At 47.2% G+C, this 17,244-nt stretch overlaps 1 protein-coding gene across 1 annotated transcript in view; it reads left to right on the top strand.

Annotated features, from left to right (window-relative positions):
* Positions 1-294: 294 nt before the first annotated feature.
* LOC124041771 (PH domain leucine-rich repeat protein phosphatase 1-like) overlaps positions 295-17,244 on the top strand; it is a 102,196-nt gene continuing 85,246 nt past the window's right edge. Inside the window, exon 1 of the mRNA XM_046359768.1 lies at positions 295-2,181. Coding sequence (XP_046215724.1) covers positions 600-2,181 — 1,582 coding nt within the window. The 5' untranslated portion in view covers positions 295-599. The remainder of the gene's footprint in view (positions 2,182-17,244) is intronic.

Here is a 17,244-nt window from a genome sequence, read left to right as displayed (position 1 = left end):
GATTTAATACGCTCTGAAGGCACGGCAGAAATGTTGCCCTTTGCTTAAAAATTATAAGGCTCTACCAAACAGGAGCCGTATTTCTGTGTATTACATATCTATTTACACCATTCTGGACATTGTCTCCTGTGGGCATTCACTTCATTTGGGGAATGTAGTTTTTACTTCGGTAATCCAACATGAAATCCTTACATTAAAATACATTTCCCAGAAGGCAATACCGTATTGCGCCCCATTTGTCACATCATGAATATATATCGTTCTGTATTTGCGTAAGCGGTCTCCCGACGTTCATTTCATATTCTACCATAGTATTCCGTGTAAATGAGACACACAGTCACGTCTCCGCCCTTGTACCGATCTCAAACTTCGAGTCCAGACTCTTAGCGGATTTCCTTGGTAAAAATGTTTTCGGGTACAGCAGGGGAGATTCCAACTGGAGCACGAAGGCAAATAAGTGAATGAAGAGCGGGATAAGTACACCGCCCAGCCGGCGGATATTTACTGTATTGTGCTCCTATTGACGCGCTTTTTTAATGTAGAAGGCTGATGTTAAGCGGAGTACGCACGGAGATTTAGTGTACTTTTCATTTGCCAAAATGGAAAGTGCGCGGACTGTCGTTGATATAGGCTCGGCAGATGTAAGTGCGAATAAGTTTAAGAAGACTAGTGGACTGTCTGTCGCTCAGGGGACGCCTGTGGATGATGGCGGTGGAAATGTGGCAGCCTCTCTTCTAGATATTAGAAATTCCCATGATGCGTTGGGGTCTAGTGCTTCGAATAAAAGTAATGGAAGCACATCTACGAATGGTCGGAGTTTATCCAGTAACTCCAACTCGCTCCTGTTGAGACGGAGGAGGCTGAAGAGGAACCTCTCTGCAACCACTGCCACCTCAGCTGTCACTGCCGCCTTCGGCGCCAAGATGAACTCGGCCATCTCCTCTGCGTCTCTGCATACTCGGAGTCTGGATAGGAAGACGTTGTTGAGGCATCGGCAAAACATGCAACTACAGCCTTCAGATAGAGAGTGGGTGCGAGGGGACCTTCACAGGGGATCCATACACGTCCACGATAAACTCACGTCGCCTTCATATCCTAGGCCGGTGGTGTGCACGATGGATACTACAGCCGGCGAGATGGCGCTCCGTATGAGCAAACTCTGCAGTAAGTCGAGCACTGTATTGCGTATATTTTGTAAAGACAACTTAAAGACTGATCAAAACGGCAACTGTAATGTGAAGTATACATATAATGACGCCCAGTCTAAGCTAAAGGAAGATGGAAGTATCAAGTGCAACCATTCGGGACCCCCAGAACTCAGTGGCGGCCTATCGGACCAGCCAAGTGACAGGCTGAGACTACTGCTTATGGAGAACGGCGATGAGAGGCAACAGGATTTAGATGCAAAACTTTTTACTCCAGACTCAGAGTCGCAAGATAATATAACTAACTCGTCGGATCTGAATTCTAACCTGGACCCTCCTAACGGTTATGATTCCGAACAGAGGCTGAACGGACTGGACAGCTACGGGCTCAATTCTGGTTCAGACGTGGAGAGCAGCAGTGCATTCGATGACCTCAGCAGCTCAGGGGTCCGGCTCAGTGAGCACCGGGACTCCCTCAGTGACGACATGATCCTGGGCACAGACGCATCCATCCTGAGCCCTACTTTTGATCGAGCCATGGAGGGCCACGAAACCTATGGAAGCTCCTCAGACGAACTGGAGCTCGACTGTCCTACCACAAACGTTGACCCCATTCTCCCCAATGGCAACACTGTCGCTGCCAACTACAACGGTGGGGTGGCAAACGATATGGGGGCAGGTGACCGACTCAAACTTCTCAGTCGTCTGGGCAGCCTGCCACCCAGCAGTAGCAGTCGCTCATTGTCCCGGGCCTTTATGAGAGTTAACACGCCCAACATCCAAGAACCTGACAATCGGCAAGGAGGTTTGAAAACGGGGTCGGGGGCGACCGATCGGGATCGGGACGCAGCAGGGGACACCAGTCCCACACTTTACGTTCAGCTCCACGGTGAAGCTGTCAGGAGGCTTGGGCAAGACGAAAGGCCTCTCCAGATCCAGAATGACTTTCTCTTCAAACTGGGATTTAAGGACCCGTGGCGCGTGCAGGAGGAAGGGATGAACACCGAGCTTGGCTCTCTGTTGCGGTTTTACGCAGGTAAAAAGCCACTTGCTCAATGATTGTTTATGAGGCGCTGTTGAGGTGTGAAAGATGTGTGGATGTTATTACACCAGGCCTTATGTTGACACATGGTCAGAGAATCAGTGGCCCCTGATTTAATAGGCGGCTCTTGAAGTTGGTAAGAGGGGAAAAGCCATGGACCTTGTCTTCATCATTGTGCACAATTCACTTTCTTGTGCATTTTGTGCCATTTTTGGTGATGGAGTTCAAGGAAGGAACTGTTGCACCTAATGTACACTTGTGCATTGGTGCACACCTCCCTGCATGTCATTCCAAAGCCTACAATGTCTATTTGTATTAGAGAATGGCATTAGCCTACATGGTGCAGCTTAATGCCATGTTATACCATTGTAACTTTGATCTCGGTCTACCCTGCAGGTGCTCAAAGTCAACCCTTCAGCACCTCGCCTCTCCTTATCCCCCGTGTAGGAACAGACTATTGTCCTCTGTTATAATGCCCTGCAGATGGTATAGGGCGGGCCCATTTCTTCCCTGTTGTCATTAACTGTGCACTTTGACAGGCGAGGTGAGCGTAACAGTCCATATTCCATGCAGGACGATAATGATAGGCAGATATAAGACTCTGGGAACAAGTGTTGACAAGGTAAGTAAGGAAGTGAAGCTCACCACACTAACTGCTTATCCAGTATCACCATAGTGTGTGTAGCTCACACATATTTTGAACACCCGTCACCTAACGTGTTCAGGCTTGCCGACCAGGCCTGACTGTGTGTGTATATACTGGAATGAGGTGTTTTAAGATTAACAGGGAAGCTATGCTTTGGGCAAAGTTGCCCTGCTGAAGGCAGTAGGGACAGTCTCTTTTTTAAAACATTTTTAGTGTGGTTGTTTTTTCCCTCCTCTCCCTCCGTCTTTGTTGAACCGTGGCAGCACACTCCGCTCCCATCGACACGCATGATATGGCCACAAAGCCAGCGCTGCAACTTATGGCCCTCAGACATGGGCCCTGTTACAGCTTTGGCCCATTATCATTGCAATGAAAGGCATGAATGCCTGTGTGGGCAGATGGATGGATGGGGAGAGGGATAGAGGAGTGGATGGGTAGAGAGAGAGAGGGATGTAAGGGGGGCTTGGGGGACCATAAAACCCAAGCTCTTAAATGTATTCAGTAAATTGTGGTCATTTAAATGCTGCACGGGCCCTGTCCTCCAGACACCCTGCATCCTGGACTGTCACAGTAACTGCCTGCCTGCCAAGCTGGGTTTGCATGCCCCAGCCTCAGCCCCAGCCCTAGCCTCAGTCCCATCCTCAGTCCCAGTCCCATCCTCAGCACTAGCCCCAGTCCCAGCCTCAGCCCAGTCCCATCCTCAGCACGAGCCACAGTCCCAGCCACAGCCTCAGCCCAGTCCCATCCTCAGCACTAGCCCCAGTCCCAGCCTCAGCCCAGTCCCATCCTCAGCACTAGCCCCAGTCCCATCCTCAGCACTAGCCCCAGTCCCATCCTCAGCACTAGCCCCAGTCCCATCCTCAGCACTAGCCCCAGTCCCATCCTCAGCACTAGCCCCAGTCCCATCCTCAGCACTAGCCCCAGTCCCATCCTCAGCACTAGCCCCAGTCCCATCCTCAGCACTAGCCCCAGTCCCATCCTCAGCACTAGCCCCAGTCCCAGTCCTCAGCACTAGCCCCAGTCCCATCCTCAGCACTAGCCCCAGTCCCATCCTCAGCACTAGCCCCAGTCCCATCCTCAGCACTAGCCCCAGTCCCATCCTCAGCACTAGCCCCAGTCCCATCCTCAGCACTAGCCCCAGTCCCATCCTCAGCACTCAGCCCACCTCAGCCCCCCAGTCCCATCCTCAGCACTAGCCCCAGTCCCATCCTCAGTCCCATCCTCAGCACTAGCCCCAGTCCCATCCTCAGCACTAGCCCCAGTCCCATCCTCAGCACTAGCCCCAGTCCCATCCTCAGCACTAGCCCCAGTCCCATCCTCAGCACTAGCCCCAGTCCCATCCTCAGCACTAGCCCCAGTCCCATCCTCAGCACTAGCCCCAGTCCCATCCTCAGCACTAGCCCCAGTCCCATCCTCAGCACTAGCCCCAGTCCCATCCTCAGCACTAGCCCCAGTCCCATCCTCAGCACTAGCCCCAGTCCCATCCTCAGCACTAGCCCCAGTCCCATCCTCAGCACTAGCCCCAGTCCCATCCTCAGCACTAGCCCCAGTCCCATCCTCAGCACTAGCCCCAGTCCCATCCTCAGCACTAGCCCCAGTCCCATCCTCAGCACTAGCCCCAGTCCCAGCCCCATCAGAGAGCAGGAAGTGCTTTTCATTCACTCTCCCACCACTGATACACCACCTCTGCTTCAGCTGGGGGGAGAAACAGAGAGACAGAGAAGTGACAGTAATATAACCAAGGCTTCTGGGTAAGCAGGGGATGATTAGCACAATCACTGTGCTTGCCTGTCTGACTGTGTCTTTGTTTCTAGAACGTTCACCAGGGACATGAAGGTCTTAGAAACGTGAAGGTGAGCTTTTTAAATTTAGGAGCCTGATACTGCATGTGAACAGAGGTCAAAACACACACTCTCTGTCTCCCCAAATGTCTGTCCAGCCTGGACTGAGAGAGGATAGCTATTGTTGCAGAGGTCGTTGTCAATGTGAGACTGAAAATGACTAGCATGTTGTTGTCGCTGTCCCATTCACCTTCACTGTCAAATGTGCCAGGCCCATAGTCCTTTTGTGTCTTTGTTTTAAAGCCCACAGTGCCTTGAGTGGATACTAGAATCAGTTCATGTAAATGGTTTTATATGATGGGCACAAGGAGCGTGTGTGGATTAGGTGGTCCTTCTGTAGCTCAGTTGGTAGAGCATGGCGCTTGTAACGCCAGGGTAGTGGGTTCGTTCCCCGGGACCACCCATACGTAGAATGTATGCACACATGACTGTAAGTCGCTTTGGATAAAAGCGTCTGCTAAATGGCATATATTTATATATTGATTAGGATGCAAAGAGAGAGCGAAAGTGTGTGTGTGTGTGTGTGTGTGTGTGTGTGTGTGTGTGTGTGTGTGTGTGTGTGTGTGTGTGTGTGTGTGTGTGTGTGTGTGTGTGTGTGTGTGTGTGTGTGTGTGTGTGTGTGTGTGTGTGTGTGTGTGTGTGTGTGTGTGTGTGTGTGTGTGTGTGTGTGGTTGGTTAACAGTTAAATGATCGACACCGACCATACCAACCACTGATCGCAGGCGTTTTGCTGATATTGTTCATTACGAGAAGGGAAAGGGGGATACCTAGTCAGCTGTACAACTGAATGCCTTCAACTGAAATGTGCCTTCCACATAGCTAGCCAACCAATAAGCTGTGACAGCCATTACAGTACAGTAGCCTTGACGCTGCTCTACCTCCAGGAGCCAGCCAGCCAACACTTCCCTCCCTCCCTGTCCCTTCCCTGTCCCACGTGAGTCAGCTTAGCTCTGCTCATCTGAGCCCTCCTCAGGCCCCGTCTGACCCTCGACTCACCCCCCTGGGCCACTACCCAATAACCAGGTCCCTGTCTCTCTACAGTTCAAAAGTCCAACCGCCTGACTCTGGTCTAAAAGGCCAGTGGAGTAGGAGTAAGCAGCATACAAGGTCGTTCAAAAGCAGCAGCCCATATGCCCTTGTGTGAGGCCCCCGAATGGTGGAGGAATGTACGCTGGCTCTTCTAGAATGCCGGGCACGTCTGCTGGGGAGGAAGTGTCCCTGCCCAGTCCCCCATCTTCTGAAAAAGTCTGAAACCCGACCTCTTCAAAGAATATCTTTAGAATAAGAACCTCTCCCATTAAAAAAAACAAAGCTTTTCCTACTACCACTGACTTAGCTGCTAACTTCTTTATTGAGGAATAGTGTACCTAACTACGCCTGTGATATGTGGTTGTCTCACCTGGCTATCTTGAAGATGAATGCACCCAACTGTAAGTGGCTCTGGATAAGAGCGTCTGCTAAATGAAACAAAGTGTGAGGATGGAGAGGATCAGAGGAGGGAAGCTACTAGTGCTACTGCCACGTCTTCAGTTGACTGACTGACTTTGAGTGACTGTTCCTCTCTGATAGTGAATACAGGGAGAGGGAAAACGGGAGCTGCCTCTGCTGACTTGCTGCATGCACAGCTGCTTTTACTGAAGGCCTGTGTGTGTAGGTCTGTAACAGGAAGTACAGTAGACTCTAATATCTCATCTCGACAGTCATGCATTATTAGGTCTTTAGGTGTGTGGCGGAGACAGTCGTGTCTTTACAATCAACAACACCCGTTTGGCACCTGTGAAATATGCCTGTTGGAGATATAGGCCTGAACGGTGGGCAAATGCAGTGAGATTGCTTAGTTGTCAAACCTCTAATCTAAAGCCTGTGAATCCAACCAGACTTTGCCCTCCCTCCCTCGGTGACCGGATGAGATACAGTATCTTACCTGGGTGAGCGGAGGGTCTGCCAGAGAGGGACACACACACACACACACACACACACACACACACACACACACACACACACACACACACACACACACACACACACACACACACACACACACACACACACACACACACACACACACACACACACACACACACACACACACACACACACACACACACACACACACACACGCACACACACACACACACATCAAAGGGCCATGGCGGTGCTCTTTGACAGTCTGCAGAGTGAGACCTCCAGTTCTGCCCACACAGGGGCCATTACGATGACAGGTCACTAGTACAGTGCATTATGGCCCTTCATTTTCTCTGTCAAGACTTAAGGGAACAGAGTAAATCATACTGTATGTTGGTAATTAAGTGACTTAACACTTATTGCAGGATAATATATATATGCCATTTAGCAGACGCTTTTATCCAAAGCAACTTACAGTCATGTGTGCATACATTCTACGTATGGGTGGTCCCGGGGATCGAACCCACTACCCTGGCGTTACAAGCGCCATGCTCTACCAACTGAGCTACAAGACTGAGACAAAATATTGCTTATTACAATACCTATTACATAAACTAAAGATAGACTTAACCCAAGTAGAAACTCCACATTTCAAGGCTGTGAGAAAACATGTTGTGTTGACTGCCGGTGCCATGTGAGTTGAGGGCTTCTATGACTCAGGGGAGCTGTGGCTGAAACGGAAATTCCCAAACAGGGTACCTTTTTCCAGAATCCCACTGAACTGGGACCAGCTCATATTTCAGGGACTTCTGTGTCCCTTCACCCTTAGCGGCGTTGTGAGAAAGCGGATTGTACTGGTTTTCAGGAAACGGTATAATCAACCGAACTTCCATTTCCCCCTGAAAAACAGAAGTGGGGATTCCGCTCGGGCGTCTTTCTTCGTTAGGTTAGTGTCCCTCTGTGACTCCGCTGAACTAGGATCAGCCCAGAGACCTCTCGGGAGAATAACCTAACAAAGCTCTCCCTTGCCAAGAGGATGTAACTGTTTCCCCACTAGCAAACTCAGAGGGGTGTGTGTGTGAACAGAATCAGTGGTTTAGACCTCGGCACCGGAGCACACAGGGCTTCCCCAGAGGTTGAGGTGCCAGAGTGCTTTGTATCAGCCCTGAATGATTTACTTGTATTAGCCTTCTCCTTAGTTTAGCTCAGCAAACAACCCACATTTAGGAAAACATAGGATTTTACTTTTAATTACCGTCTGACCCGGACTTGTTTAAAAATATATATATATATATATTTTGCTTCCGGTCTCAATCAAACGTATCACAAGCTGCGGTGCTCCAGTTGAGTGAAATTTGTGCTTAGTTGACAGTGCATTGCTTTTGAACTTAGATTCGATGTCATTATACTGTTATTGGTTGGCCTATTTATTCAAAAGTCACTCCGGCAATACATTACTTGGCCTATTGTGCTTTTAGGCTACGGGTGAGCTGGACCGTCAGGTGAGAGGGCAGAGTTGATTTTTTATTTATTTTTCCCTTCACTCTGGTAAAGAGTTGGGTAATGTTTAACAATGTTGCTGTGTCACACGTGTTTGAGGCGGCGTGACGGACAGGTGCAGCATGGGAATGCGTCACTCATGTGGAACTGATGACGAAGGAGATATCCAACGCAGCCAGCCAGCCAGTGCCCAAGCTGAAGGACCCCTTTGTACACAACACATAGCAGACTAATACATGCCCGCTCAGAAAATGTCACATGACCATTATATGAGTTTCAAATGAAAAGGCTGATCAGTCAGACTCGGCTGTCTTAAAGAAATGCCATAATCCAGGCGTTTCATATTTCCATGTACACACACTCATAGCACAGTGAGGCCAGAGAGAGGATGTTTTCACTACATAAAGAGGAAATTATTTTGGTGATACAGTATTTGCATACAGGCCATTAATATTTACCTTACATTAGTTTGCTAGATTAGTTTGCCCACAGTCCACACATTTAAATACGTTTATTACTGCGCGTCTTGTTTTCCCCCGTCACAGAGCTGAGTAGTGAGCAGGAATTTGGTGGTGACATGGTGACTTTAAGAACTCCGCAGCTAGCTAGGGGTTTAAAGGCTTAGTGAAGCGTGTTCTCTGAAGCAGCCTCGGCAGCCGCTAAGCTCACAGCTGACTCGGAGTCTTCCACTCCTCTCCCTGCTCCTCTCCTCTGATCTGCTCTCCTCTTGCTCAACACCCCAGATTGGTCCCACATTCGCAAATCTGTCTACTCCAAATCTTTCACATCATGGCAGACGAACACGGTTTCTGACACCTTCTTTATGTATGTGTCACTGGTCGTCTTGGCAACAAATTTAGGAGCTCTTTCATTTTTTTCAACGTGATTAAACTTATTAGATTCAAGGTCCTCAAGGTCTTACTAGTAGTTTAGCAGTAGAGAGAAAATCGCTTCAGAATGAATGCCAACCGATAGTGAGAGTGAGTCCCCTAACGGTGGTTGTCTCCCCTCATCTCATCTCCTTTCCTGGCTGGAAGCTAATGGTGTGTTCCTAAACAGCCCATTGGTGAGTCAATGTAAATGTCTAATCAGATTTCACACGTTCCAGGGCTCGAATCCAATGTGTCTTGTGTGTGCACACCCAAGGAGGGTGGGGGGGTTAAGAGGGCACTGTTGCGTTGTCTCCTCACGGGCGGAACACGCTGTTACATAAGAGGTGTTTGTGTGTGTGTGTGTGGGTAGGCAGGATTTCTGTGTGTGTTGGGGGAGGTGGTCTGATCCGGTATGTGAGGACGGTGGTTTTGGCTGGTGGTGTGTGTGAATGCGCGCAGCGAGATGCTTTTATGTTAGTGGTGTCAGCCTGCAGAGCCAGAGGAGCATGTCTGTTTTCATTCTAATATAGATCCCCCCCCCTCTTGGCCGACATCCCTCCCTCCCTCTCTCCCACGCCACCCCTCCCACTCTCAATTTCTCCCTCAATCTGTCCTCATCTCTTTCCTCTCGCTATCATTTCTCACATCTCCTCCCTCAGACCATCTGACAGATTCCATTCATCTCTCGCTGTATCTTTCTCTCCATAGACCATCTTTTTTTTTTTTCTTCTCTGACTGTCCATAGTCTACCTTTTCTCTGCCACCCTCATCTAGGGCTCTCCTGTCCTCCCACTCCTCTCCTTTCCTCATGTACTGTGATGGACGGTAATGCACAGTATTCCTGGTGACCATGGTGATTGAGTTTAGCCTGAGGTGGTTCTGAGAATGGCTTGTGGTTTTCAAATGTAAACTAGAGCAGGAACCGATAACCACTTTTTGATGTGAACACTGCTTTGTGGTAAGCAGCTGAACTCTCTGGGCTAAAGAATGTAATGCTATGCCATTCCTGTCTAGCCTGCTGAGGGAGGGAGAGAGTGGAGAGGGGCGTGAAGGGGGCGGGAGCCTATACACCCTATGGGAAATGCCTGCCTTCTCAGCTGTCCGTCAAACTGGCCTGAAGGAAAAGTGTTATTCTGTGAGAAGCTTTGGATATAGAGGAGGGAGTGTGCCCACATGGGGTTAACATGGCAGGGAAGGGGTCTCCCCAAAGTCAGGACAGCCCTAGAATCCCAAATCCCATCCTCTTGTCAGCCCCAATCCCCAGTAAATCACGCTTCTTTCTCCACAGTCCCCACTTTCCTCTCCCTTTCACAGCCCCCTCCTACCCTCCACTCCTACCCAGCCCCTCTTACCCTCCGCTCCCAGTCCCTTCCTCCTCTCCACTACCCCCCAGGCCCCTCCTTTCCAGTCCCCTCCTCCTCTCCACTCATCCCCAGCCCCCTCCTCCACAGCCCCCTCTTCCCCTGCTCACTCCTCCCCTCTCCTCCTTCCCAGCCCCCTGTGCTCCTCATGCCCATGCAGGGGGATTAGGACCAGGCCAGCAGGGCTCACTCTACCCAGCTTTGATCAACAGCAGCCCAGTCTAATGCCAGCCTGCATGTGCAACCCTCGGCATTAAAGCAGAGCAAAAAAGAAGCTCAAAACCCCAAACACTCTGATTAGGAAACACTGCTGCCTGTCTGCTTTAAGTTGGGTCCTTAAATGCCATCTCAAATGTTGTTTAACCAATTCGCTCTGCCTCAACTCACTCAAGTCTCCAGGGAAATCATTAGGACTTTCACGTTTCTACATTAGATGGAGATCAATTGGATGTTGTCAGAATTTAGGTCTAATCTGCTATCATTTTCTATGTTTAGACACTTTATTTTATGACAGTTTGCCATGGGTTTTGAACTGATAAGTGATTGCTTGACAACCACATACAACGGCTGTGGTCAGAACATAAACTGTTACAACACCTACGTTTGTGTGGTCCAGACTAGGGTTGAATGGCGGGAACCCGGTTATCGAGATTCACCAGGATTTATCACCCAAATCTACTCTATTTTTCCCGGTATAAATAACTGCGAGAAACCGGTAAATTATCATAAATTATTTATATGAACAGGCTTTTCTCTACGAACTCTGCATGATGAATCAATGCTCCGGGTGAGGACAGACGGCCCATCTCAGTATGGAGCACAGTTCACAATGCATGTAGACCTATCACCTCATCATGGTAACTTATTTTCTTGTGACAGGTAGGCCTACATTTGTTGCAGCATTGTCTATGCTACAGTAATATAAAGACCGAATACGCATCTTCATTTACTCATCTCTGTCTGGCTTTCGGGGGCACCTTGTTTTCTTTAACTGTAAAGATTAAAATCGTTTTTTTGCGTCTGCAGAGTTTTAAAACAACCTGTCACTCGAATATCTTACTTTAAATCAGTGCACATGCGAGCATTCTCGTCGTCTTTCCCTCCATCAACTCCATTCAAATTGCCCCCGAAATAGATCATCCTATTTTAGATTGATGTATAGCCCTGTATATAGAAATAATTGCAGTATTAGCCTTATATTTAGCTGGGTTATGCATAATAAGCTTCTAATTTATGGCCTCTTGTCTCTTGCGCAGTACGCAAGCAACTGTGCTCCGCTGGCCTCCTTAAGAAGAAAGAAGCTCCTTAGCTGTTGGGAGTCCCATGCAGGAAAAGCTAGACTAGAATACCTTGCTGGACATTGTTTAAAAAAAATGTTTTAAAAAAATCATTCTTATACCAATAGAGTATTCGAAGAGGGACATCAGCTCTTTTTTTTTTTGCTGAATTTTAAATGCAGCAGCCAATATATATAACTCACTGGTCGTTTTGAAAGAAGAGCCAAACGCTCGATGGCGGTAGGCTATAGCAGTTATTAATTCAGACCCATAACCGCTCGATCTTCGGGAAGAGAAGTGAAAGCCCTCTGGCTCTAATTCAAGGGTGGCATTAAAGGATGTCAAGGATTTCATTAGAATGATGAAGATAAGGATAACGCCACTTATTTCATTTAACTGTTGAAAGCGAGGAAGGAATGAAGCAACAATAGAAAGAGGTATGCTAATAACATTAGGGGAAATATTATGAAGGGTAGATATGAGGCAGCCTACTTATTATTCAAATCGGCCCCATTATATTTCAAAATTAAAATCAAATTTGCTAGCTTTACTTGTAGGCCGCATGTGCTGTAATCGATCCCAGAAATGCTGATACTTCAGATACTCAACTAGTCTAAGAAGGCCAGTTTTATTGCTTCTTTATTCAGAACAACGGTTTTCAGCTGTGCTAACATAATTGCAAAAGGGTTTTCTAGCCTTTTAAAATGATAAACTTGGATTAGCTAACACAACGTGTCATTGGAACACAGGTGTGATGGTTGCCGATAATGTGCCTCTGTAAGCCTATGTAGACATTCCATTAATAATCTGCTGTTTCCAGCTACAATAGTCATTTACAACATTAACAATGTCTACACTGTATTTCTGATCAATTTGATGCTATTTTAATTGACTTAATTTTTTTATTTTTTTTAAACAAGGACATTTCTAAGTGACCATAACCTTTTGAACCGTAGTGTATTTAAATAAGGTATTTCTGTTTTTTATTTGTAATACATTTGCAAACATTTCTAAACCTGTATACATTTTGTCATTATGGGGTTATTTTGTGTAGATTACTGAGGATACATTTAAAAAATCCATTGTCGGATTAGGCTGTAACAAAATGTGAAAAAAGTCTAGAGGTCTGAATACCTACTTTCTGAAGGCACTGTATGTTCTTTATAATGCTTTTGAACGACACTTCCGGGCTTTGGCGGAAACTATTGGGTTACCTGGGAGAAAAGTGCTGCAACATTTGAAAAATACCGGGAAAATATGAAATCCTTGTCCAGACAGAAAGATAGGGTGTGTTTGGGTGGCGTTCTCTCTGGTGGGAAACTAAAGGTCACAGTCACTGATACCAACTGACTTCATTTAAAACTCCCAACTACTTTGTACCACTGGTACTACCAGGAAGTAGACTAACTAACATAACTGCCCTATGTGTGGTGTTGTCCCGCAAGGCACTGTAGAAAAGCTTTGTTTATTAAGTACAAATGTCCTGTTCTGTAGGTGAAACAAAATGAACAAACTGTTAGTGGTTCTATACCAGTTCAGCTCTGCCCTGTCAGTGGTTTTGTACCAGCTCTGCACCAATGGTTCTACTGTATTAGCGGTTGTAACTCTGCTCAGTGCTTCTGTACTGAGAAAAGGCAGCACTATGTTGTGCTGGTGAAGCAGCACAAAGTTAAAGAGCCAATTTAAAGGGACAGTGAGTGGTTCCCTGGTGGCCCCTCTGCCTCCCCTCTCCACAGTGAAGGGCCCAAAGGCAGGAGCAGGCCAGGCCCAGTGTGCAGCTAGCCTTATTCATTACAACGCTGCAGGCTATTGTTCTCAGCTGTGGCCTCTGATAATGTCCCAGGCCATGGGAAAGGAGAAAATGTAACCTGCTGCGCCAGCCCGGCCGAGGAGATCTCTCTCTCTGTCTCTGTCTGTCTCTCTCTCTGTCTCTCTCTGTGAAGGCAGTAAGGCACTCTCAATCTCTTTTCTCACTCTCCCCTTTTTTTCTCACTCTTCCTCCCTTTTGCACTATTTCTCTCTCTGTTCTGTTCCGTTCCGACTCTCTCTTTCTGCCTGTGTGCCCCTCTGGTTAAAGACTTCCCCTCTTTAGTTATATTCTTCCCATCACACTCCGTCTCTCCCCCCCACTCCCTCCCACCCTCTTAGTGCCACTGCGTTCACATGGCCCCAGCATGTGACAGGGAGCTAAGCCAAAACACCCCGGATGCCATGCCATGCCCACTGTAGCCTCAGCCTCCCTCCTCCCTGCCTGTCTGCCATTCCAACCAGGCCTCGTTAAATTTTAAACAAAACAAAAGAGGTAACAGTGAAAGAGGGAGAAGAGAGAGAGAGAGAGAGAGAGAGAGAGAGCAAGCGGCCCCAGTGTTTCCCCTAGGATTTGTTTCAGCCGGGGGGGGGGTGCTATGGACGAGGGAGGTCAAGGAGCATGCTGAAGCTGCTTCTCCAATAGAATCACGCTTTTAGGTGACGCTGGCTAGCTAAACTTATGCTCAGGAAAACATCGGTCTAACGGTCGTCTTGCGCCGGACTGCACATGTGCAGGCCATCAAATCTAAGGCACTCCTTCGATATAAAGTCATTTTTTGAAGAAATTGAAAACGTCTCAGTTTTTCACTTTCACGAGGTTGGAGTAATAACATTTTCAACTACTTAAGACATTGGTTCCAAACTTGGTGGTGCATTTATATTTTGAGAAAATGAACAACTAAGGAATAATTTTTCACTTCTGTAGTTGACTGCTCAAACCCTGGACTGGTTTGCTTGCCAAGTGTTCCCCAAAGTTTTGCGATGTTGCGCCTCTGGATATAGAAATGCTTGTACATTTAATTATGGTGATACCATCGGAAACATAACTGATTGGTGCCACTGCGCAGTAGGGAGATACTGAGGAACAAGCGGTGGCTGTAAGCTAGTGGCTCTCATTCTCCTTACCACTCGCTCTGTTTGCTACAAATATAAGTTGTAACCTGTCCCTCTTAAAGGGATAGTGTGAGATTTTGGCAAATAAGCCCTTTTTCTACTTACCCAGAGTCAGATGAACTCATGGATACCCTGTTTGTGTCTTCATGCAGTTTTAAGGATGTTAAAGGTCCCTCTTAGCTTTAGCGCAATGACTGGTAGTCGGGTTGCACATTTTGGGGAATATTCAGAGGTGGAAACTTTCCATGGGAATTAATGGAAATATATGCAAATTAATATTAATACTATTTAAATGTAGATGTTTTTTTGCATTGGTTATATTCACCATATCATATGGAGACAGAAACATAAACATTTGACCTTAACATAAGTAGACATCATTGCAAATGATTAAATCCTTCCAATAGAAATTTAAAAAACTGTTTAGTTACGAATTGAACTTTACTTAAATGAAATTAATAAAATTTCACGGAACAGCAAAAGAGGATATATATAATACTCCCCAATGATCCATCACATCTCCCAAATCTCCCATCTGTACAATGAAACTCAAGCGTTGGTTGTCTTCCTCTCAGGCTTCCATGTCTTCTCCCTGGACCTCCTCAATGTCCACCTCTTGAACATCAGACTCTGAGGCCTCATCTTCACTGTCACTTCCCATCCTGGTTGAGGATGGCTCGTTGTCAGGCTCAAAAAGCCTCATTTGCCTGGATGGCCACCAATTTTTCAACCCTTGTATTGGTCAGCCTGTTGCGTGCTTTGGTGTGTGTGTTCCCAAACAAGGACCAGTTGTGCTCTGAGACGGCTGATATTGATGGGATTTGTAGGAGGATGATGGAGGAAACAGGGGAAAGAGCCTCAGATCCACAAAGTCCCTTCCACCAGGTGGCTGATGAGATATGTTGACACAACTGCCATATTGCATCTCCATCCCAAAGCCCTTGCTTGGATGTGTACTTCGCCAGACTGCCCTCATCCAGGCCAAGGCCGCTGCCCTCATCCATACACGGTAGTGATGACACCATAGGCCTTGTTGATCTCTGCACCAGACAGGATACTCTTGCCAGCATACTTGGGGTACAACGTGTACGCTGCGGCATGTATGGGCTTCAGGCAGAAGTCCTCACGGAAACTGCAGAGGAACTGCAGTTTCCTCTGCTTGGAGCAACAGTGAAGTGGGCAGGGCAATAAGGATTTATTCTCTTACATCTGCAAGCACTGTCTGTACATCAGACAGGATGGCATTGTCTCCTTCAATCCGTGCAATGGCTACTGTTATAGGTTTCAGGAGTTTCAGGCTGCTTACCACTCTCTCCCAAAATACATCATCCAGGAGGATCCTCTTGATGGGGCTGTCCATATCGGCAGACTGTGATATGGCCATTTCTTGGAGAGACTCCTTCCCCTCCAGGAGACTGTCAAACATGATGACAACACCACCCCAACGGGTGTTGCTGGGCAGCTTCAATGTGGTGCTCTTATTCTTCTCACTTGGTGAGGTAGATTGCTGCTATAACTTGATGACCCTTCACATACCTAACCATTTCCTTGGCTTTATTGTAGAGTGTACCCATTGTTTTCAGTGCCATGATGTCCTTGAGGACAGATTCAATGCATGAGCTGCACAGCCAATGGGTGTGATGTGAGGGTAGGACTTCTCCACTTTAGACCAAGCAGCCATCATGTTCGCAGCATTATCTGTCACCAGTGCAAATATCTTCTGTGGTCCAAGGTCATAGATCACTGCCTTCAGCTCATCTGCAATGTAGAGACTGGTGTGTCTGTTGTCCCTTGTGTCTGTGCTCTTGTAGAATACTGGTTGAGGGGGGAGATCATCAGAGATGATAGTAATACACTCTGCTTTCGTGTAGGTCTACAATCTTGTCCCTGACATCCTTGGAGAGCTCTTTGGTCTTGGCCCTGGTGGGGAGTTTGAAATCTGATTGATTGCTTCTGTGGACAGGTGTCTTTTATACAGGAAACAAACTGAGATTAGGAGCACTCTATTTCAAGAGTGTGCTCCTAATCTCAGCTCGTTACCTGTATAAAAGACAACTGGGAGCCAGAACTCTTTCTGATTGAGAGGGGGTCAAATACTTATTTCCCTCATTAAAATGCAAATCAATTTATAACATTTTTGACACATGTTTTTCTGGATTTTTTTGTTATTCTGTCTCTCACTATTCAAATAAACCTACCATTGAAATTATAGACTGATAATTTCCTTGTCAGTGGGCAAACGTACAAAATCAGCAGGGGATCAAATACTTTTTTCCCTCAATGTACAGCTTTGCAGACCTTTGGCATTCAATTTGTTGAGTTAATCTGAAGAGATTTCACCCCATGCTTCCTGAAGCACTTCCCAAAAATTGGTTTGGCTTGATGGGCACTAACATTTTTTTCAGAATGGCACAAATTCCCCGATATCAGGGTTCTCATGTCAACATGTTTGCTTTCAGAGCATATTTGATCACAAATTATAAGGTCAAGCTGCTCCCACAACAGCTCAATAGGGTTGAGATATGGTGACTGCTGGCCACTTCATTTTAGACAGAATACCAGCTGAGTGCTTCTTCCCTAAATAGTTCTTGCATAGTTTGGAGCTGTGCTTTGGGTCATTGTCCTGTTGTAGGAGGAAATTGGCTCCATTTAAGATCCGTCCAGAGGGTATGGCAAGGCGTTGAGTGATACTCAAAATTGAGTGATAGCCTTCCTCCTTCAAGATCCCTGTTA

Source organism: Oncorhynchus gorbuscha, linkage group LG08 (genome assembly GCF_021184085.1).
Source record: "Oncorhynchus gorbuscha isolate QuinsamMale2020 ecotype Even-year linkage group LG08, OgorEven_v1.0, whole genome shotgun sequence".
Classification (NCBI taxonomy): domain Eukaryota; kingdom Metazoa; phylum Chordata; class Actinopteri; order Salmoniformes; family Salmonidae; genus Oncorhynchus; species Oncorhynchus gorbuscha.
This window is presented reverse-complemented; position numbering and strand designations above follow the sequence as displayed.